Genomic DNA, 23,146 nt, shown 5'->3' with positions numbered 1-23,146 from the left:
TAAGAAAACCCTAAGCAAATGAAACAATGATTTATGTGCCACATGAATTTGTTGCATTGGCCAACTACACGACTACATCCACTATCCATTACATGCCAAATCCCCGTGAAACTGCTGTCATACTCTGCTAATACTTAATACCCATTGGATCATCAAAACATACATACTACGTAATAGTGTTCTAATCTATTTACTCTATCCCACCAAAATTTTCTCATAGATATTTGGTGGAGTAACCAAAAAATAGGTAAGTTAATATTATAGAAAGTTAGTATATTTATAAAATGAAAAAATTAGTGTGCCAAGATGAAAAGATAGGTTAAATATGTAAATGAAATAAAAAATATGTACTCTTATTATAGAAATAACACAAATTTAGTAGGACAGATTGAAAAAAAAAACTACAAATTTCGATACAGAGTAAGGATGTATATACAAGCCGTATTCCGTTAAGTATAACCATGTAGATAGTAGAAGTATGATATTGTATAAATTATTCATTGAAACAACCACTTATCTGCCCCTAGAAACTCTTTTGCCGTTTTTCAAGTTTTAGGCATCTTCCCTGAAACTTTTGATTTGAACTTATTATCTTTTGTTAATTAATATAACATAAGATAAGTTTAAACTCGATCGAGTCAAAATCAATTTTATTTACAGTTTTAACAAATGTAATTCAAATATGTTTTCCATTGATAGTCTTGGTCCATTTTGATTAATCATAAAAGATTTTGTACATACAAGATGTATATAATGCTCTCTGTAGGTTTAAAAGTTGAACTAAAATAGACTCTTTAATGACCATAATTTAAATATAATGACATAAAATGGGCATATAAGAGTATAAATCACCACAATCTGGGGAATTTAATAAGCTCAAGTCTGCCTAATAACTCTAATCCATAGCCGAGGTCATTTAATTATTAAACACCTTATTTGACTTTGTAACATACAACAAAGACAATCGAGTTGGTTTTCTACACATGTAAATAAATATTCAACGCATTATATACTAGTATTCTAAATTTGTCTCTAACCATAAATTAAGATTCTAATTAAAAAATTAGATCAATAATAAAAAATATAGGGTAAGTATTAATGGACAAGTTTTATGTGCTCATAATCTTTCCAAAGTTTGTCATATGTGCTGCCAATTTCCAGTCACGGGAGCTAACTACTGGCTATCATTTTATTCTCATGTTTCTTTTTCTTATCTGTTTATTCCTATTGAGCTAGAGATTATAGTATAATAATTATAATATAATAATTCATTAAATTATGTAATTTTTATTTTATGAAAAGTTGCATATAATATTTGCTACTTTGTCTGTTCATTTGAGTTTGCACCTTAAAATTCAAATATGTGCGACTTTATCGAGTCTTAGGGCACAAATTAAACTCATAGGGACATAGAGGGCGAAATCGATCTTCCTATAAGCTAGCAGTGAGAATAGAAGCTCTATTATAAGGGTGGAAGGGAAAATCTTTAATCACTTAATCACCTCATGATTCTCAAAACAACCATTTTGTTATTATTAGAAAAACATGTATACATCCAACCTCTTAGCTCTGTCTAAATGCAAGCCCAATGTTAGAGTTGCTTAATAACATTAGATACTTCTTTGTTCCATTTATTTTGCATCATTTAGGAGAAAAAGCTCCCATATCCTAAACCAAAAATGATGCAAAATGGGTCTAAATGCTAGCCTAATTAACCAAATTAGATACTCTTTGGTTGCACTTAAATTCCATCATTAAGGAGAAATAACTCTTCCACCGTCATTCAAAATAATGCAAAATGAGTGGGACAAAAGACTAGTACTGAAATGTTTGTTTGTTCATCTCACTTTCATTTTTCTTTTTTTTTCTGGGCCGTTTTATCCTACTATATATACACATATGCTATGACCCAACTCAAGAAACAAATCAAACTCATTGACGAGTAGAAACACACACAAAACTAGCTAACTAGCTAAGCTTACTAACAAGATCATGGCAATGAGTAAGGTAGTAATGTTCCTAGTGATGATCATATCAGTTTGGGTAGCTTGTCATGGAGATTGCAGCCTAGACAAGAGCATGATGAGCAACCTGAACAAGTGCAAAGCCGCAGTAACACTAAGCAACCCGACAAACCCGACAGCAGAGTGTTGCACAATGTTGCAGAATCTGAAACCAAGTGATATTGCTTGTCTTTGTGAATACAAAGTTAAAGATGCAGCTTTGCTGTACTTTGCTGGTGTTGATCCTGATCGTTGTATTCAACTTCCTAAGTTGTGCAACCTAAACATTCCTGTCAACTGCTGAGATGTTTCGGTCCACCGAGTTTTGTTTATTTGATGATTTTAAGATTGTGTTTATGATTTAATTCTGAGTTTGTTTGTTTCTTTGATTTTTCTGCATTATTATGGTTGATGTTTGTGCTCGTGTTTGTTAACTGGTGTATGTGTTGTAGTTTTGTACTATTGATGGAAATTGAAAATGTAACTCTTTCCTTGTATTCGGTCGCTTGAAAAATAATGACATTTGAATTGTTTGCCTTATTTTTATATAACAATGAAACGGTATAACACTTTGTTATAATTAAATGACTTTCATCTAAGCTGCATTTATGAGAAGGTATATGTAAATAACCTAATCTTACTTTTAAATAAAAAGAAAAAGTTACAAAAAACAGCCTAATCTATAACACATGTTTTACAAAAAATTACCTTATATAACCCAAATGTTTACAAAAACACTACCATTTGAAAGAAACCGTCAGTTTACCGTTAAGTGGAGGCTTGACCAATTACATGTTTGGCCCGTGATGCAACTAATTGAACCATCACTATTTTTCTCTCATGAAGGTAATAGTTTCCCCATGTCTTAAGGTTAAATTAGTGGCATCATGTGCTTGGTCAAAGCTCACTTAACGGTCAATTGACAGTTTCTATCAAATAGTAGTATTTTGCAAATGTTTGGGTCGTAATTTTTTGCAAAAAAAATAGATTATTTAATCCTCCCACGAATGGCAAGCCTTACTTTCCATTATAAAATTATAAAAAATTTACCAATCATCCAAATACGATATAAGGTCTCGAATTTGATTATAGTTGCTCCTATCTCCTAGTCTTCCCTCCCCTCATACCCTGTACGAGGATCAAGAAGTGTCGGACAAGTTTTATGCTATAATTGTTTCCGAAGTACCATGTCATGTCCTGCCAATTTCCAGTCACGGGATCTAACTAATAGCTATCATTTTATCCTCTCATTCCATTTTCTTTTTCCTTTAAGCTTTTGCTTGCTTTTTTCTACTATATATAGACCCACATATGCTACGCCATCTTACCAAACAAATCAAACCTATTTTGCAAATACACTTAGCTAGCAACCTTACTAACATCATGGCAATAAGCAAGTTAATGTCATTTCTAGTAATCATTGTATCGGTTTGGAGACTTTCCCATGGTGATTGCAGCCTTGAAGCTAACATGATCGACAACCTAATGAAGTGCAAACCTGCCGTTGCTCTAACAAATCCCGAAAACCCAACAGCCGTGTGTTGCACGATGGTGCAGAGTCTGAAACAAGATGATATTCAATGTCTGTGTGATTACAAGGTTAACAAGGGAGATTTGTTGCGACTGGCTGGGGTTGATCCTGATCGTTGTACTCAACTTCCTAAGTTGTGTGGCCTAGACATGGTTGCTGACTGCTGATCGAGTGGTGTTTATATGAAAATTTTAAGAGTTTATGCGTAACATGAATTCGAGTTTTCTTTCTTTTTCTGCATTAGTATGGTTATTGTTATGGTTTGATGATGTTGTTTATTAGGGTTATAGTTTGGTTTATGCGTCTTATTTCGTTTACAGTCTCTGGCTTCTACCTTCTACTGATCGTTCCAACTTTTGTGCTTGTGTCGTTTTCATGAAAACGTAAGTTGATGCGAATGCAATTGTATATCTTACTCCCTCTATCTCTACCGGTTTCCTATATTTGGTTTGTGACATCAGTAACGGAAGAATCGAGGAGGTGGGGCTACATAGTAACTTAACAATATAGATGTATTGAGAATTATGGGTCAACCTAAAAGTTGAAGATTTTTTCTTTCATTCTTATGATAGGAATAGTTCGATTTTCAACATCTACAAGAAGATTAATTCCTCCTCTCCCCTAACTCTCGGAAAAAATCTTGGACATGGAACATTCTAAAATGCAAACATTGCCGATATAGCATCCGTTTATCGCAAATTGATAGGAATTAAGAAAAAAATTTCTTAACATACACACTGTATTCCAAAAAGTTACTTCTACTGTGGATCTCATAAATACAATGAATCAACATTATTTTCAAGCCAAAAAATATAGCACAACATATAGAACATTTGAGAAACTGGATTTTCACTCATAAGAAGCATGAACTATCAAAGGTTTGGATGTCGGTAAAGACTCCGAGCTTCTCTTCCTCGACCACTATTAGTAAAAGTTCTACACGGTTGGTTGAGACCTGAGAGGGAAGGGCGACTTGATATTGGTCCACGCCAAGTGAGAGATTTTACCCTAATCTCCTCAACTCGAAATACATGGTTCATGGACTGAACATAAGTAATACCATATATCATATTAATCATCCTCTTCTCCTGAAAAGTATCGGTCTGGATCAAAGGGTTGATTCCTAGAGACTGGTCTATGGTCATCAGCAGAGTTTCCCATGTTCATCGGTGCAAAAGCTGCAGTAGATCATGCAGAACATGTCACATAGATGACCTTTAGTAGTTTTAACAAATAATTTCATGCCTGAATTTGAAGTCAGCTAAGTACTTCAAATTGCAAAATTGCAAGATAATGCAGAACTTATTCTAGCAAAAGTCAACCCCAAGGTCCGTAAATTCTCCCAAAAATCAAAAATAAGAACTAGTATTCATAGGTGATAACACTAAGCACCAACAAAATCTAGTATTCTAATACTCAACTGAATAATAACTTTCAAACAAATTATTTTACCTTAGGCAGCTACAGATTTTAATTGAACTAATTAGGGAATTATGAAATAAGATCTTCACAAAAACAAATATCAAGCATAAAAACATTCAACATACCTTTGTCTCGCATCCTCATTTCTCTATCATATTCAAATTTATCACGAATCTGGTGTACTTTTTCCCAAGTTTCAGCTTTTGTGTTCCCAGTTGAATTTGGTTCCTACATTCAACATTTGGTAACAAGGATATCAATGCATTGAAGGAGCAAGGGAAACTGGCAACAAACCATTACATTTGAAAGAAAACAATGAATAATGATTATTGTAAAGGGGTTCATCATGCATTACCTGAAATAGCCCAGAATGTGATCCGCCTCTCCTACAAACAAAAAACAAATTAGACCTAAAGCTATACTAATAAAACCAAAAAATGATCAACTAGAAATATATATCACAAAATTAAAAAAAAATAAAATACACAGCCATCGAAAGCAAACCTGTATGGTGAAAAGTCCTCATCGTCATCTTCAGGAGAGTCATAGTTTGCATGTACAGCAGCAAGCTTTTTCGAATATCCTTCATCCCAGTAAAGCCTCTCCCAGTTCTCTCTGAGCTCATTGTACAGTTGCATGTACTTTTTACAGAAAGATTCATGTTCCTTAACAAAACAAAAAGGAAAAATTTAGTCCTAATTACAGTGCAATGTTATTCAAACAATAGCTTAGCAATTGAACGAAGTAACATTCTATAAAAAGAATACGTACAGGAGCAAATCAAACTTTATGATCTGTTTTTGCAGCTACAGCAATTGAACGAAATACATACAGTGGCAATTTTGAAGGGGTTTTATGTCCTCAAGTATCCCTTATAGGACTCGCAAAGAATGTGAGTTGAGTTTCATAGGCTACGCCTGGAATCCTATAATTAAATAAAGGAGTACACTTTGTGGAGAAAAATTCACAAAATGCGATACTTGGGGCAATTCCTATTTTTCTTGAGTTTGGTATTTTTCATCCTACAAACATTCATCTTCTTCCCCCCCCCCCCCCCCCCCCAAAAAATTAAATTTTGTGACTCACTTGAGCATTGGAAATTTTCCGTAAAATTGTTAATTCAAACCAATCATAAAGTAAAATTGGGTTTATTAACCTCTCAAATCTATATTTCTCTCCACCATTCTAATCCAAACTTCAAACTAATCATTGAAAGTTAACATAATCTTCATTTTCAAGATCTATACATACTTTTAAAACCTCAAAAATTTCATTTATTCATGGTTTCGATTTCCAGTAATTAGTGAAAGAGAAGAACCCTTCTCCGAAGAAGCAAGAAAAAATAAAAAAAGACATTTGTACTACCACTTTTTCATTCTACTTCACATTTTCTTAAAACTATCCTTTGCTAGCTACTCTAAAATCCGTATTTCAAGATCCAACTATCTTCTTCAAAGCTTCCAACAATTAAATAAGTGGTGAATTAACAAAAACTTAGGCAAAGTTTTCAGATTATTAATGGTGTAGATAGAAAAAAGTAACGAGTATTATAGGAAGAAACGAAGAAAGCAAGACAAAGGCAACACTTTTGATCAAAGAGACAGAAATTCAAATGAAAATGAAGATTATTTATGGGGATATATTTCCCCTAAATCCCCATGGAGTAAATATTTACTCCTCTTTTGAGGCACTCATTTACTCCATCATTTTCTACTTCTATTCCAGGCAAGTAAAACTCAAGTAATTTGTTCCCCTTAACTTTTTACTACCCTTTTACCCCCTTATCAGCCGGGCAAATATAATTAAAAGTCGAAGCTATGACAAGTCATGAGTTTGCCATTTTAAAGGATATAATTCAAGCTTTTGGTACGCCTCAAAATTTCTGTTTTGATAAAATGAGAGAGTACTATAGGGAACCACAAGCAGCCTCTGGAAGGCCTTAGAATGATCTCAAAGGGCTGATGCGTAGTGCAAAATACTGGTTGCACGATTGGATCACTGTAAAGGTTTTGGAAATTACCTTAACCATAATATAGGTCGAGATAATTGCAAAACAATTTGCATTGAAGGCATTAAAATCTTCTCTCGAACATTATTGTGAATGTGACATCAACAAAACACATTTTTGCATTTTAGCCCTATATACGTCATAAACACAGAACTAGAGAATATATGGCCAATTTTGGGTTGAGTAGGATATCTTCCACTCTAATATTCCATGTCAAGCTTCAATTTACCTCTCATCAAGATACACGTCACATACGGTATCCACAATCACCGCCCATTTTAAGTTACTTCCCTCTTCATTTACATTAAATCTTCTCTCAAACGTTATTATGAATGTGACATCAACAAAACACATTTTCGCACTCTGGCCCTATATACGTCATAAACACAGAACTAGAGAATATATGGCGAATTTTGGATTGAGTAGGGTAATCATATATTTTCATTTACATTGGCTATTTACCACTAGCACATTGTTATGCTTAATCCAAAAATGCCATAGGATAACCATAGCTTATTTTGCAAGCTTTGATCTATCTCTCACTTAGATATAACTAAAGCATCTACTCATTTACATAGAGTAAAAGCCTCTTAATACATTACGCCCAATCCAAGCACATCCTAAGGTAATCATATATTTTCATTTCAAGTTTCAACCTACCACTCATTTAGATTAAATTTAGACATCCAAACAAACTCAAACCGTAAATAAACTTAACTAAACAAACATAAACATCAGTAAACATTCAAATCAATCAAAAACCTGTTACTTTAGCAAAGAAATGAACAGACAAATTACGAGGCAAGAGCTTCAACATTCAAAAGATAGAAACATTTCTCACAGGAATTTCCGCAAACAAATGGTATGCATGCCTTAACTCATTCACCCGCCAATAGAACAAAAAAAATTCAAGCTTGTACTAACATTCTAATTTCTAAAAAACCTAAATATCCCAAGAAAAAAACTAAATTTAGGGGGTGCTTAGTTTTGGGAAAAACATTTTATTAAAATTTTGATTTCCCTGTTTGTTTTCCATCACTTTCTAAATATTATTTTTCTAAGAAAACCAATTTCCCTCCGCCCTTCCATTCCCAACACCCCCATTTTCCCAAAGAGCTTTCCATCAAAACAAACAAAATAAAACTAATAATCATTTGCATTTTCCATTAGAAAATAGTTTTCTTCCAAGTCAAACATTCCTTAATAAAGCAAACCAATTCCATGAGAAAAGAAAAGAGAGAGAGAGATGAAGAAACGAACTGAATCTTTAATAACAAGACGAGTACGACGCATGAATTGTTCACGAAGCTGCTTGCGACGTCTATTAGGTATATTATTTCTGGGAATTACAAATCTTTCCCTTAAAGGAACGTTTTCACCGATCTCGTGCATTTCACCGTCGACAATCCACCACTCGGATTTCTCATCGATTTTCTTCATTGTTGCAGACGGGAGTCTGGGACGACGGCGGTTGCGAGATTGCCCGGAGTCTGTTCCGGCGAGTCGGAGCTGTTGTTGAAGGTGTATACAAGGACATAGTGCCTGGGTTTGGATTCGTCTCGCAAGTGTGATCATTTTTGAATGGGAGAGTCAATTTGTGTAGGGCTTACGGCTTACAAGTTAACAACTTTAGGTCTTGTAATATTAGTATACCTAAATAAATGCCACTCACCTCAACAATTTAATTGAAGAATATGGGTCTAGGTCTAACCCATAACAACTTGACCAACTCAATTGCTTAAAATCGAACATATTTCGGATTTGATATACTATGAGATAAACTAGTTTAAAAGTACGTGCAATGCATAAAGTTTAGTATAGAGACATGTATAAATAAAATTTTTAAAGAATATTGCAAGACTCTAAGAAGTTGTCATTTGCTATGTTTCAACTCTTTTCATTTATATTCATGACTAAGATGATAATTTAAATTAAAATATTTTTCATAAATAATTTCTTAATTATGTATAAATTTTATTTTAAAACAATTAATGTAAAAATATATTTTAAATATAATTAAAGGATGACACATAAGATATCTAATCACTAATACATTTAATCCACCTAAGTAAATTGTTAAGAGATCACATTTAAAATTATTACTTCATCTTTATTAAATAGTATGATTTAACGTTGTCAAGGAAGTAATAATTAGATGCTAAAATGATGATCTAATTTGTCAAATGGACTAAAACCACATCCACCTAATATAAGGTTGATTTGAGGTGTGAAGGGTAATGCATCATAACTATTTAACAGTATAAAACTTTAGTTGTCTTTTAACTCTTATTTTTGGCTTAAATATGATTTTTATTACACTTATTCTAGATATAATGTACATAATTAAATTTGACTCACGTCTAATTTATTAGTTGACTCAGACTAACAAAATACATTTATAATAAAGCGAACCCAAGTTCCAACCTATTCAAACACCTAAACTAAAATTACTTAATTTTAAAAAATCAGTTGAATAACCAAAATTGGTAGAATAGGAGGGAGTATGTGATTCTATGACATATTAACAGTTGAAAGCACGTAAAGTTGGTTATGGTCCTTACTGATTACTCTTCGATATCATTGTTTCAATGGATTTGCCTTAATTTTCAACTAAGTTTACTCTAAAGAATTTATTTTCCTTTTATTTTTAAATATTAACTACCACCTTATCACTTAAGTTATTTATATTATCTCTTAATTTTTAAATATTCACTATTACTTTGTAGGTCAATATCCACTATACCCAACTTTTAAATCAGTGTGTCAAAAGTCAAATGCGATTCATTCATTTAGCAGCTGGTCTTGCACGAGACTGCCTCTGTATGAGACAAATAGCCCAATTAACCAAAAAATAATATTTTTTAATATGCGCTCAGTACTTGATCTATTTAAGGTCATAATTGTTATCTTTACGGTCAAAATTGATTTTTCTGTTAATCACTTTAAGGTCTAAATTGATCATGTTTAGATCAAAATTGAAATTTTTTATAACAAAATAGTCATGAACTCTTAATCATCTCCAAAAACATTCATTTAATGGATCCTTTTAAGGTTTGAGTTGATCATTTATAGATCATAATTGAAATTTTTTTTAACAAAACAGCCATGAACTCTTAATCATTTCTATGAGCATTAATCGAATCATTTGGTAAACATAACTCGAGATCGGCACATCTTCCACCTACACATCAAGGGTAGGCAAACACTACACCTACAACTTTATTTTTAAGTCTATTATGAACACAAATTGTTGAGGAAGGAGGAATATCACTATTATTGATCAATGTTTTAAGAGTACAAGTACCCTTATGTTTCATTGGAATCATCATGTTGCATTGAATAAGAGTACTTGTATTTTACAATATTTTGATGTTATTATTAATAGTGTTTATTGATCATTCATTTGTTGTTTGAAATTCATTCATATAATGATAGAATAATACCACTTTATTAACTCTATTCTGAAATTGTGATAACATAACCATATTTAGGTAGAAATTGATCAATTTAACGCCAAAATTGATCACTTATAAGTCAAAATTGCAATTTTTTATTTTAATTAATTTGTTTAAGGTTAACTTTAAGTTGAAATTAATACCCTTAAGAACAAAATTGATATGTGCCCCAAAACAAAGAAAAAAACAAGGTAAAACATATAAGATTGTTACACACCCGAATAACCAAATTGACGGTTTCATAATGAGACCGTATAGGCCAAGTTTTTACGTTCAGTCGGGGCCGAGATACGGGTACGGTTATTCCCCAAGAAGCCCAATTCGTTCCCGCGCTTGCAATTCTGCAGTGACTGAAAAAGTGAGTTACAGAAAACACAACCGCCATATCCAAAAAACTCAAAAGCACACAGACAGGAGGGAATATGTGTGGAAGATGCCGTTGTAGTATACGCCCAGACGATGTACCCAGAGCTTGCCATCTTCCCCATACTTCCGTTCGTCAAATTGATGTCGACCGGTTATTACTCTCTTATCTCTCATTGCAACATTTTTTTTTCTTTGAATTGAATGTTTCCTCCATTTTTGAGTTATCCTTAACAAATACGAATATGAGTACATGTTTTTAATATTCATTAATTAGGGTTTAATTGAAGTTGGAATCAGCGGTAATTCTTTTAATTGAAATTTTACTGTTTATTAACCTAGCTGATACACTATTTCTAATTTCTATTTGGTGGTTATATTTGGTTATGAGTAATTTCAGTACTATTTTACTGTTTCTGGGCATGGAAATGAAGGAATCATATATTTATCATTTATTCATAAGTTCATAATCATATAAATGAAAAAAAATAATTTTATTATAAAAGTTAGAGAGTTTCTTTAATAAGGTAATTAATTGTTTGAAATTGCTCTATTGAAATGTTAATTGTTTGGAATTAGTTTATTAATAGACATTGTTTGAATTGATGCATTACTCCAGTCCAGTATCACATGATCCTAATTCTGATTAGTCATTTTTCAGTCTTTGGCCTTGTTTGTTTTGGACCACTTTTCTCGGACTTATTAGGAATTAATTTTGAATTAAACATAGTTAGTTTTAGACTTAACCGAACTTATTGAGTGATGAAAGTGTCGAGTAAAGTGACGGATGAATATGAACACGGGGTATTATAAAAAGGAAAATTTCGTTGAGATTATACTATTTATGTCTATTTTTCTTTTCGTTAATGGAGAATGATGTATGGTATTGATCATTCTTACCAATGTTTAGTATTAATATAACGCCACCCAAATGTAGAGGAAAGTAAATTTACTTATTAGAACTCAACTCTACTGAATTACTCCACTTAGAACTGGATATGAGGTAGGAGAACAGATTCTTAGTTGAATAGAGACAAAGGAGATATCTTATATAAAAAGTTGAGTAATATACTCCTGCTTAGGTACCGGCCTGCATATAATGTCTCACCGGGGTCGTACCTTCCTGTACTTCGACGTGAAAATGGAGGAGATGAGGGTTACACCGCAGCTGTACATTGTATGAAATGGGGGTTGATTCCTAGCTTTACTAAGAAAGATGAGAAACCTGATCATTACAAGATGGTACTATTAATTTCCCTTCACTTTAATTTTTAATCAATAAATTATTAATAGTTAATGATTGATTTTTTTTGTGTAAATATGCTATTTTGCAGTTTAATGCAAGGTCTGAATCAATTGGGGAAAGGGCTTCATTTCGTAGGCTTATTCCAAAAAACCGGTGTCTTGTTGCAGTTGAAGGGTATGCTTGTCTTTGTTCTTCAAAGACCCTTTTCGGGCTTTTCATGATTTCTTTTATATCCATCCAATATTGGTTAATATGCATAAGGTATTGTAGTGTGGTGATCTACATAATGATGTAGCTCAGAAGCTACTAACAAATGACAGAGTAATTGGAAGAACGAAGGGAAGAAAGAATGGAAGACTGGAAGTATGAGATGAGAAAGAAAATTGGAATATGATATGAGATAAACTATTAGATTATGAGATGAGACCAGAGTTTTATCTTTGTAAATGCTCAAGAAATTAGCAGTTTACGTGTATATATACTAACTAACAGAACTATTAAACTTGCTGAGTTGCCGTATATTTTCATGCCATAACTAATCTTACGATAGACTCAACAGCTGAGATTATTAACTTTTCCTATCACTCGCTGATTAGTGATTACACCCTTATTGGCTATTTCAACTTCATTTTCTTGCACTTTTTGGATGGTTTATAGCTTTTAAGTTTTGGTTATTTTGTCGATGCAAAATACATTATCTGAAGCATAAGTTCGTTGAAGATGGAACTGTGAGTAGAGATTTGAAGGCCTTGCCAATATTTTTGCAATCATGTGTTTTCTTCACTCATGCTGTTGATTCTCTTTCTCCTTCATGATTCTCGGAAAAAGAAATTACCAACCATGCACTAACTTTTGGAATCAAGGGTGCTGATTCTCTTTCTCCTTCATGATTCTATTAAACCAAATGACCCCTAATTATGAGTAGCTGGCCTTTTGCGTTGACTTTTTGGACATAATCTAGACATTAGCTTTTTTGTGCATTGGTTTAAACGGTGAATTGCGATTTTTATATCTGGTTAGGTTTTATGAATGGAAGAAAGGTCCTAAGAAGCAGCCATACTACTTACATTTTAAAGATGGCCGTCCGTTAGTGTTTGCTGCACTCTATGATTCCTGGACAAATTCTGCAGGTAAATCTTGACTCACTCGCTTTACGACCAGAATCGTGAGTTCAGATACCTCATTTTATTATGGGTCACCACATGGAAATAAATTTTTTTTGAGATCATGGTTAACTAAGGAAATATGCTCTCATGTTATACTTGAGTAACTTTTTTGTTCGTTACACTTCATCCATTGTTGACTTCTATAGACCGGACAGTTCCACTACCAGCCTCTTACGTTTTTTATTACTTTGTCCTGCAGGAGAAATTCTCTATACATTTACCATTATAACAACTGATTCTTCATCAGCTTTAAAATGGCTACATGGTAATTTATTTCCCTGAGCATTGTTAACTTGAGATTCTGATATTCCAACTGTGATGCAATTATCTTTAGACCTGAGGTTCATGGTACAAACTCGCCGACTTCTTGCCTCCCCCACCCCCAACTGAAGCCCCAATTTATTATTCACTATCATCTTTTGGGATTTTCTATTTGTTTAATTTTATTATCTTCTCTTTTAAAAAGGGTTACTTCCTGATTTCTGTTTGCTTATTTAACATATACCAAAAGGTTTTGGTGATGATTTTTATTTTTGTGATAACTTTAATCAACTCAGCTGTATTTAGTGCATATCGTCAAACAGTTCTTAGTATATCTATTTCAAGGTGTTTTAACTGCGAGAAGTGTTATTTTTAGGGATCAAATTAATACATTTTAATTTTATATTTTGAGAATTAGATTCTATTTCAATATGATCTCGAATAATGTTATACAAAGATGGTGATGTTACCTTGTTTGCATCTTCTTTTGTTATCTTGTAAATGCAATTTTATCTGATGCTCTTATATTGTTACTTTTGCTGTGAAAGAATGTCATATGCTTTTTGGCTTTTTAAGTAGTACTCCCTTTGTCCCTATCATATTGCTCTTGTTGCTGAATGGGTTAAATTAGTGAAAAGGGAATTTGAGTTGGAGAATAAGACAAAAAACAAGTTGATGATAAAAATGAGCGATTAAGATGGAGAGAAAATAAGTTTGTGGATAAGATTAAAAGAAAAATAGTAGGACCATTGTCAAAAATGGAAATTGATGCGGATTGAGGGGACAGAGGGAGTAGTACACTTTTTTCACTTCTACTAAAATGGAGAAGGGGATTGCACACATCATGTTTAAAAGGCAGCTTCTAATACTAACTTATGTACAGATAGGATGCCTGTAATCCTTGGAGATGAAGCATCAACTGATATATGGCTCAATGGTTCTCCAGATACCAAGTTTAGTTCAGTACTGAAACCTTATGAAAAAGAAGACTTGGTATGTTTTTCAGAGATAATGTACAGATTCAAGTTTTCCCTATTGGAGTTGATTAACTAAAGGAATTATGTAAAACATGAATGTATTCCCAGACATGGTACCCAGTGACCCAAGCAATGAACAAGGCATCGTTTGATGATCCTGAATGCATCAAAGAGGTATTTCTGATTTTCATTATTTGTAAATAGATTTGGCTGTCACATGCAGTAAAGAGGTATTACTGGTTTTCATTACTTGGCCACAACCTCCTTTGATAAGGTTATGGTACGCCGTCTTCCATCCCTTCTGAGACCTTGATCATAGCGTCTTTGAGCGGGATACACTAGGCGTGATGACGGTGATGATGATCTAATTTATAAAGCTGCATTGAGCAGTTAAAGAATTTCATTCATTATATAGCGTTGTTTTCAGTGATGTATTCAAAGAGATGGGAGAAGAAAAACCATGAATCGAGGAAATTTTATGATAATCTTGTGTTGTGTAGATACCATTGAAATCTGAGGAGCAGTCTAATCCTATCACAAAATTCTTCAAAAAAGGAACAGATGTGGATAAAGAATCATATAGGAAAGCTAAGAGCTCACTTCAAGAGTCAACCAAAAATGATCTGCAGGATGATGTTAAGGAGGAACCTGAGGCTCAAGTAAGTGTGAAAGTCTCTCCATCCAGTGAAAAGACCATTACTGAGACGAAGTCTGATGTTTCCATTCTATCTCCGGGACCTGACTCCAAGGTTGAGGCAAAACGGGATTATGAAAAATTCATGCTTCATTCAATGCCAAGCCCTGATAAACTAGGTAAGCTACCTCAAACTCTTCCGAAGAAGAGTAAGGTTAAGAGTGGAACAGAAAAACAAACGACACTGCGCTCATACTTTGCAAAAAGCTAGGAGTAGTGTCTGCTTCTGTAATGTTTCGTGTATTATGTAACTTGTGGTATATGTATATATCACTCTGCTAACTACCAAGCAAGTCTTGACCCTATGCTAAGAGTTCAAGAATGATGGGCTTGTTCTACGTCTTCTCACCAATCTTGAAGTTTTACGACTCATCCTGTCACTTGTGCCTTGATTTTGGAGACCTTCTTTGGTAGTGGCTAATTTACTGGATGAGAGGTAGGGCTGTTTGTATGTCTGATATTTGGCAAACTTTTGATCTTTCATAAATCAAAGGACTTTGTAGTACTTTGATTTAACTAACTTTGAAAAATGGATGTTAAAATCTTGAAGTTTCTTGGCTGTTATATACACTCTACTAGTCTTCTTGATCTTGAGCTTGGTTTAAGCTCAAACTTGTGTTCGGTCAACCTTGGACATGAGTTCGGTTCAAGCTTGGGCATCACATGAGCATGGGTTAAGTTCAAACACAAGTTGTTGTGAGAGACGGTCTCTCTAAGAGACGTATTAGATTTATGGGTTAAATAGCCAATTAATACAAATTAAAGGGAAAATAAGAATGTGGACTTTTTGTTTTGAGGTCGTTTTTGTAAGAAAATAAAAAGTAGAATAATATAAAGATATTATTTCAGAATATTATGTTTTTAGGAAGTTAAAATCTTTTTTAATATATAGGATATTAAGGTTATTTTGTTTCCGATTATTTAGATTTAGGTTAATATTTTGTTTCCTTATTTTTAGTCCTAATCTCATGTATAAATAAAGGTATTCCTTTTATTGATAAATCAATACAAATCAAGTATTCAAAACTCAAATTAATCATTATTTCCACATTATGATTTTCTACATGGTATCAGCGCCGTAAGGTTTTCCTGTACGGAAAAACTCTATCGGTATTTTATCATTGATCATAATCGACCAAAATCGATCCAAACAAAACCAATCAAACCAAACCAAATCAAAAACAAAACCAAAACCAAAACTATGATTTCTATGGCTCAAATGGAACAACATTTGTTCCAACTTTTCCAAAAATACAACAAAAAAATTCATATTTGGCCAAAAATTTCTGAAAAATTAAATTTCAAAAATTACATCAAGTGGTGTAAGGAAATTCAAACTGAAATTGATGATCGGAGGCAACTCACTCATATCATTGTCGCCCCTCCCACCATTAGAGACCAACAATGGATCCAAAGTGATAAATTAGTGATCTCTTGGATCATTGCAAGTCTTGAATCCATCATTATTGACTGTGTTCTTGACTACATTACTACTGCCTATGAATTATGGACTTTGATTCACACTTTTCTCAGGCCAATTTCGCTACCTCTCGTGAATGACCCCATCTAGCGTGAGGTCGTGAGGGGTAAAAATATAGGAGATAAGGAAGAAGAAGAAAACCCGAAACCCGGAATCAATAATCAAACCCAAATCCGAGATCAATACTCCCCAAACCTAGGTTTAAAAGAAAAAATTCTCAACAAAGGTACAAATAATTTGCTAGGTGTCACTGATTCTACTACCACCACCAATATCGGTGTTCACGGTGAGTTGAAGGCCAAAAATAATGAGAAAGAGAAATTTAGATCAAAAGTGAGTAGCACAGAGGAGACTCTGAATGAGGAGAGTAATATTTTATTTCCTCATTTAATTTCTTTTTATATGGAGGCACAAAATAATAAAACCCTACGCCATCAAATTCCCATGACCCAAAAACCATTTCTTTATTCAACCTATGTTTTTAGTGAGTTTTCAGCCCAACTCACTCCTCTTCGAATTTTTGAAGTTGTTAAGCAAAAAAAAAAATTAAATAAACTAAGATTCAAACTATTTTCAAAAGTAAGCGTGAAAATTCTAAACCTATGGTTTGGAGTTGTTCGCAGTTAGTAACTGCGAACAAGTCAAAAAAGACAAAATAGCTGTTCGCAGTTACAAACTGCGAACAACTATTTGTCATGTTTTGACCTGTTCGCAGTTAGTACTACGAACAACATGCTACACAAAAACAGGTCAAAATAGCTGTTCGCAGTTTGTAACTGTGAACAGCTATTTTGTCTTTTTTGACCTGTTCGCAGTTACTAACTGCGAACAGCTCCAAACCATAGGTTTGGAATTTTTACGCTTACTTTTGAAAATAGTTTGAATCTTAGTTTATTTAATGAATTTTTTTTTTTTGCTTAACAACTTCAAAAATTCCTCCTCTTCCTGCACAATCAAACTCACATGAACCTAAAATCCAACAATCTAAAATTCAAAGCTTTGACACAAATAATAAAATAAATCATCCCAATTTGCTTCTTAACCTTTTATCCAAACTCAAAAAATTGAAAATAAATTATGAAAAATTTGCAGATGAGATCATCAAAATGCGCTTTGTAAAATCAAAAGATCAACTAGCAGACTTTCTGTTAAAAGCAATTGGATTTGCAGATTTGAAAATTATTGTGCAAGTTCGATTTCGGTAATCTCGAGACCTAATTTGAGGGGGAGTGTAGGAAAATAAAAAGTAGAATAAAATAAATATATTATTATTTCAGAATATTATGTTTTTAAGAAGTTAAGATCTTTTTTAATATTTAGGATATTAAGGTTATTTTGTTTCCTTATTTTTAGTCCTAATCTCATGTATAAATAGAACTGTTTCTCTCATTGATAAATCAACACAAACCAAGTATTCATAACTCAAATTAATTTTCATTTTCGCATTATGATTTTCTAAAATTTTTTTAAAAACGGTCTATCATAAGAGTAGTTAAAGTTCACATATGCGTGCTTTACCACGCAACAGGGCAACAACCTAGCCCAAATAAAACAACTTAATAGCAACAACAGAAATTATAGGTATTTGTAAAGACATCCAAAGAACAATTGTGATCTAATGACAATTTTCTACACCAATAATCGCAAGAGGCCTAATTCTTGATCAAAATTGTTTATATGGTACAATTACTGGCCTTTTTGAAACTTAAAAGCGTAGGTTTGAGAAGTAGGCCTTTCTGAAACTTAAAAGCGTAGGTTTGAGAAGTAATCTTTCACTTTCAATTGTCAATTTGCATAAAAAGTAGAGTATAGTTAATCTATACATTCTTGCTACTTTGAGTTTGTCCATTATACTTACATGTGTTGATTTTGGTCATTGAGTCTTTATTACTTGATTTACATGGCGGGAATCGAATGTATTCTTGTGTTTGTCGAGCACAGATTTTTAAAGTGGTACGCGTTGCTGGTGTTGGTATTCATGTGCATTAATGATATCTTTCCAGAATGCATTCTTTTATTCAAGATCAAGCAAGATAAGATGATTTTGTCAATCAAATATTCTACCTCATTTGAATTAAGGCTAATATACTTCTTCATGTAATAGTTCAAATTCTTCATTTAGTTTGTCTTTGATGATTTGATTCTGTATAGTTCTTGTTCTAACAAATAAGCGGTATGTAGCTAGTAGAGTAGTAGTTCTTGTTCAAAATCATCTTTTAGTTTCCTTTTAGAAATGAATGTTAGTTCTTAGAAAAAAGCAGTATGAAAAGTATGATAATAATAAAGTCCTTCACGGTTTCTTTCACTGTTTTGTGCATAAAATAATTCTACAATTCTTTCATTGTTAAAAAGTAAAAAATGAAAGAGTTATAGACTTAGAAAACAGATTAATTTTTTTTTTCTTTATCATAAAATAATTCTACAATTTTACCCTTTGGGAGTTCGGTCCCTTTATAAGTTTATCTAAAAAATATACATGTGAAACATATATATATATTTTTTTTTCTGTTGTTTTTGCTATATTTGATTTTTAGACAATCTGATATTTTGATTATTTATATAATAAATTATTGACTGTACACATCTAAAAATTATAAAATTAATATTATAAAAATATAAGCTTAGTCGATTTACACAAAATTTAACTTGATTATACTTTTTCTTATGCATTAGAACCAATATATAAAATAAGTTTATATGAAAATAATGTCAATAATCGTAATATAACAAGTATTTCAGAACGAGAGAAGTATAAATTATAGGGAAATTATCAATGGTACCGTTGAGTTTTGACACTTTATCAATGATGCCCTAAGTTTTTTTTATTATCAATAGTACTCTTGTATTATTGAGCGTTTTACAACCGTACCTTTTTTAACTTTTTCCGTCCAAAATCTTTTATAACCGTTAACTTTCTTTTATATTTTGAATTAAAAAATAAAAGAAAAAAAAAAGTTCACAGTTTTGGACGATTTTTAACGGAAAAAGTTTTAAAAGGTTATAGTTATAAAACTCTCAATAGTACGAGGGTACCATTGATAATAGAAAAAACTTAGGGATACCATTGATAAAGTGTCAAAACTCAGGGGTACCATTAATAATATCCCTAAATTATACAACCTGATATTGTGCATAACCGTTGTAAAACCGACCCGTAACTAACTGATTTGGCCCGAGTGTGACCCATTGCGGCATACAACCGAAAACTGACAGTTTTAAAATCCAACTAACCCGAATGACACCCATCCGAAATTGACTCAATGACCAAAATCAACACATGTAAGTATAATGGACAAACTCAAAGTAGCAAGAATGTATAGATTAACTATACTCTACTTTTTATGCAAATTGACAATTGAAAGTGAAAGATTACTTCAAGTTTCAGAAAGGCCTACTTCTCAAACCTACGCTTTTAAGTTTCAGAAAGGCCAGTAATTGTACCATATAAACAATTTTGATCAAGAATTAGGCCTCTTGCGATTATTGGTGTAGAAAATTGTCATTAGATCACAATTGTTCTTTGAATGTCTTTACAAATACCTATAATTTCTGTTGTTGCTATTAAGTTGTTTTATTTGGGCTAGGTTGTTGCCCTGTTGCGTGCTAAAGCACGCATATGTGAACTTTAACTATTCTTATGATAGACAGTATTTTAAAAAACTTTAGAAAATCACAATTCGGAAATGAAGATTAATTTGAGTTTTGAATACTTGGTTTGTATTAGTTTATCAATGAGAGAAACAGTTCTATTTATACATGAGATTAGGACTAAAAATAAGAAAACAAAATATTAACCTAACCTAAATATTTTCCCACTTAATATTCTATTTAACTAATTATGAGAAAAAAAAAATATTTACATAATATGCGCTATCTAACATGTTATTGATTGCAAAATACACAATATTCTAATTACCTAATTTTTACAAAACACTAATATTTACATAATATTCTATATAAATATATGTTATAATATTGTAATATAACAAGTAAATATTTACATATTTAGAAATTCAAATACATCATCTACATTGATAGTTTTATTTGTTTTGTACCAAATATGATCAATTTATTGTTTTTTTTCTTAAAAAAATATTTGTGACATCAAAACTTTGTAACCAATATCATTTCAAATTTTAATGCACTTTTGTAATAAAAAAAATTTCATGAATGATTTCAATTATTGCCTATCTGTTGTGAATAACTCTTACTACTAATTTTTTCTAATTAAATAATCAAAATTTTATATTATTTTGCCGAGAGCACCTCATGTCACATTCTAAACAACTAATGTAGATACCTACTAGTCGTTACACTCACTTTTTCCTCGTTATGCTCTTTTGTAGGTCTACCCCTACTCCTCTTTTGTGATAAGTACCTACAGTAGCAGGTTAAAATACGGAAGGGGTCATCTCAGCAAAAGTTCTGAAATACTTGTTATATTACGATTATTGACATTATTTTCATATAAACTTATTTTATATATTGGTTCTAATGCATAAGAAAAAATATAATCAAGTTAAATTTTGTGTAAATCGACTAAGCTTATATTTTTATAATATTAATTTTATAATTTTTAGATGTGTACAGTCAATAATTTATTATATAAATAATCAAAATATCAGATTGTCTAAAAATCAAATATAGCAAAAACAACAGAAAAAAAAATATATATGTTTCACATGTATATTTTTTAGATAAACTTATAAAGGGACCGAACTCCCAAAGGGTAAAATTGTAGAATTATTTTATGATAAAGAAAAAAAAAATTAATCTGTTTTCTAAGTCGATAACTCTTTCATTTTTTTACCACAAAACAGTGAAAGAAACCGTGAAGGACTTTATTATTATCATACTTTTCATACTGCTTTTTTCTAAGAACTAACATTCATTTCTAAAAGGAAACTAAAAGATGATTTTGAACAAGAACTACTACTCTACTAGCTACATACCGCTTATTTGTTATGTTAATCATATACGAAATACCCCTACTAGCTCCAATAAAAAAAGGATGATATACAAATAGATGTTTTAGTCTTAGTACATTTTTTAGTCTTCCTTTTATTTTTAAGTCTCTCTTTGATATATATATATATATCGCTTCCTCTTGTAATTTGGATCCTTAGTTTTTACTTTTACTCTTGATCTTTCCTTTGTAACAACAATGGAATCCCTCTTCTCTTTTCTTTCTGTTGCTTGATATTTCTGCAAATGGATGAATGCTTCATCTTCAACATGGTATCAGACGCCCTCAAATCCACATCTATCCCGTAGGTAACAATTATCTCCTGATTTTCCTTTATTTTTTTTTCTTTTTTCTTTTCTCTTTCTTTTCCCTCATTTCTTCGTCTTCTCTGGTTCTTTGTCCCCTTCTTTTCTAATGGCCGCCATCACAAACAACTCCGGCACCAAAAACCTCGACCCTATTCAAGATCCGGCTTCACCCTATTACCTACATCCGAGTGATTCTCAACTTTTATTGGTTCCGATACCCTTTAATGGCTTTGGATTCAACGATTGGAAGAGATCTGTTACAATCACTCTTTCATCCAAAAATAAACTTGCCTTCATTAATGGTCAAATCCCACAACCTCATTCTACTGATCCTAATTTCAAATCCTGGGAAAGAATCAATAGTACCATCATTTCTTGGTTAATGAAAGTGTTAGATCCCAACATTGCTAGAAGCGTTTTATATTTTCCAACCGCACAAGAAATTTGGCAAAATCTTGAAGAACGATTTGGAATAACCTCTGGAACACAGATCTACTCTATCACTCAACAAATCTTTGATATTAACCAAGGTTCTGATTGCATCTCCACTTATTTCACCAAGATCAAGATGTTATGGGACGAATTCGACGCTTCAAATCCTCTACCCACTTGTACCTGTACCAATTGTACCTGTGATATCAACAGCAAACTTCTGCAAATGAGGGAAGAACAACGGTTAATCCTATTCCTTATGAAACTTAATCCTGCTTATAAAACTATTCGAGGTAATATACTCATGCAACAACCCCTACCTAGTATATCTTATGCTTATAGATTAATCATGCAAGAAGAGAAACATTCCGATTTAGTCTCCCATCTTAATACTACCACTGATGATGTTATTGGTCTTGCTGCTGTCAATAAACCGAAGTTCTATAATACTAATACCCATACTACTTCTCCATCTCACCATACCACATATAAACCTTCTCATTATGTCAATAACAACATCAATCCAAGAAAACCCAACCTATTCTGCAATTACTGCAAGAAGCAGGGGCACACAAAGGACAATTGCTACAAATTACATGGGTTCCCAACTAATTCTACAAAAGATAATTGGAACAATAAGAAGATTACTGCCATGGTTCAAGCTGACAATTCTCACAACAATAGCACTACATCTCTAATCCTTACAGTTGATCAATACAACAAGCTTGTTTCCCTTCTTGCTCAACATAACATTCACAGTAATTCAACACCTGAGGCTACTACTGATGACAACAACTGCCTATTAGCTGGTAAATCTTGTTTTCTTTCTATGAC

The 23,146-nt window shown here is 32.4% G+C and overlaps 4 protein-coding genes across 4 annotated transcripts; 3 read left to right on the top strand and 1 right to left on the bottom strand.

Annotated features, from left to right (window-relative positions):
* Positions 1–1,912: 1,912 nt before the first annotated feature.
* Positions 1,913–2,543, top strand: LOC130798271 (putative lipid-transfer protein DIR1). The gene has a single exon (XM_057661195.1). The coding sequence runs from the start codon at positions 1,993–1,995 to the stop codon at positions 2,305–2,307; it is 315 nt and encodes a 104-aa protein (XP_057517178.1). The 5' UTR covers positions 1,913–1,992; the 3' UTR covers positions 2,308–2,543.
* On the bottom strand, positions 2,376–8,610 carry LOC130798270 (uncharacterized). The gene is made up of 5 exons (XM_057661193.1): positions 8,225–8,610; positions 5,461–5,621; positions 5,312–5,342; positions 5,082–5,184; positions 2,376–4,712 (listed from the first exon to the last, which is right to left on the bottom strand). The coding sequence occupies exons 1-5, from the start codon at positions 8,537–8,539 to the stop codon at positions 4,606–4,608; spliced, it is 717 nt and encodes a 238-aa protein (XP_057517176.1). The 5' UTR covers positions 8,540–8,610; the 3' UTR covers positions 2,376–4,605.
* On the top strand, positions 3,387–3,701 carry LOC130798212 (putative lipid-transfer protein DIR1). The gene has a single exon (XM_057661101.1). It carries the CDS (start codon positions 3,387–3,389, stop codon positions 3,699–3,701), a length of 315 nt encoding a protein of 104 aa, XP_057517084.1.
* A 1,916-nt stretch (positions 8,611–10,526) lies between the features above and the next one.
* On the top strand, positions 10,527–15,690 carry LOC130797459 (uncharacterized). Its single transcript, XM_057660044.1, has 8 exons — positions 10,527–10,936; positions 11,865–12,024; positions 12,117–12,202; positions 13,049–13,158; positions 13,394–13,459; positions 14,339–14,448; positions 14,541–14,606; positions 14,933–15,690. Exons 1-8 carry the CDS (start codon positions 10,842–10,844, stop codon positions 15,335–15,337), a joined length of 1,098 nt encoding a protein of 365 aa, XP_057516027.1. The 5' UTR covers positions 10,527–10,841; the 3' UTR covers positions 15,338–15,690.
* Positions 15,691–23,146: the final 7,456 nt, after the last annotated feature.

The sequence above is a fragment of the Amaranthus tricolor genome, chromosome 13 (assembly GCF_026212465.1).
Source record: "Amaranthus tricolor cultivar Red isolate AtriRed21 chromosome 13, ASM2621246v1, whole genome shotgun sequence".
NCBI lineage: Eukaryota > Viridiplantae > Streptophyta > Magnoliopsida > Caryophyllales > Amaranthaceae > Amaranthus > Amaranthus tricolor.
This window is presented reverse-complemented; position numbering and strand designations above follow the sequence as displayed.

What these genes read in the sequence shown, in the direction of transcription:
- LOC130798212 (XM_057661101.1), top strand. Translation starts at nt 3,387, where the DNA reads ATGGCAATAAGCAAGTTAATGTCATTTCTAGTAATCATTGTATCGGTT.
- LOC130798271 (XM_057661195.1), top strand. Translation starts at nt 1,993, where the DNA reads ATGGCAATGAGTAAGGTAGTAATGTTCCTAGTGATGATCATATCAGTT.
- LOC130798270 (XM_057661193.1), bottom strand. Translation starts at nt 8,539, where the DNA reads ATGATCACACTTGCGAGACGAATCCAAACCCAGGCACTATGTCCTTGT. An exon ending in GAGGACTTTTCACCATACAG is followed by an intron (nt 5,343 to 5,460) that starts GTTTGCTTTCGA and finishes TTTTGTTTGTAG; the next exon opens with GAGAGGCGGATCACATTCTG. An exon ending in AATGAGGATGCGAGACAAAG is followed by an intron (nt 4,713 to 5,081) that starts GTATGTTGAATG and finishes GATCTACTGCAG; the next exon opens with CTTTTGCACCGATGAACATG.
- LOC130797459 (XM_057660044.1), top strand. Translation starts at nt 10,842, where the DNA reads ATGTGTGGAAGATGCCGTTGTAGTATACGCCCAGACGATGTACCCAGA. An exon ending in TGTCTTGTTGCAGTTGAAGG is followed by an intron (nt 12,203 to 13,048) that starts GTATGCTTGTCT and finishes ATATCTGGTTAG; the next exon opens with GTTTTATGAATGGAAGAAAG. An exon ending in TTCCTGGACAAATTCTGCAG is followed by an intron (nt 13,159 to 13,393) that starts GTAAATCTTGAC and finishes TTTGTCCTGCAG; the next exon opens with GAGAAATTCTCTATACATTT.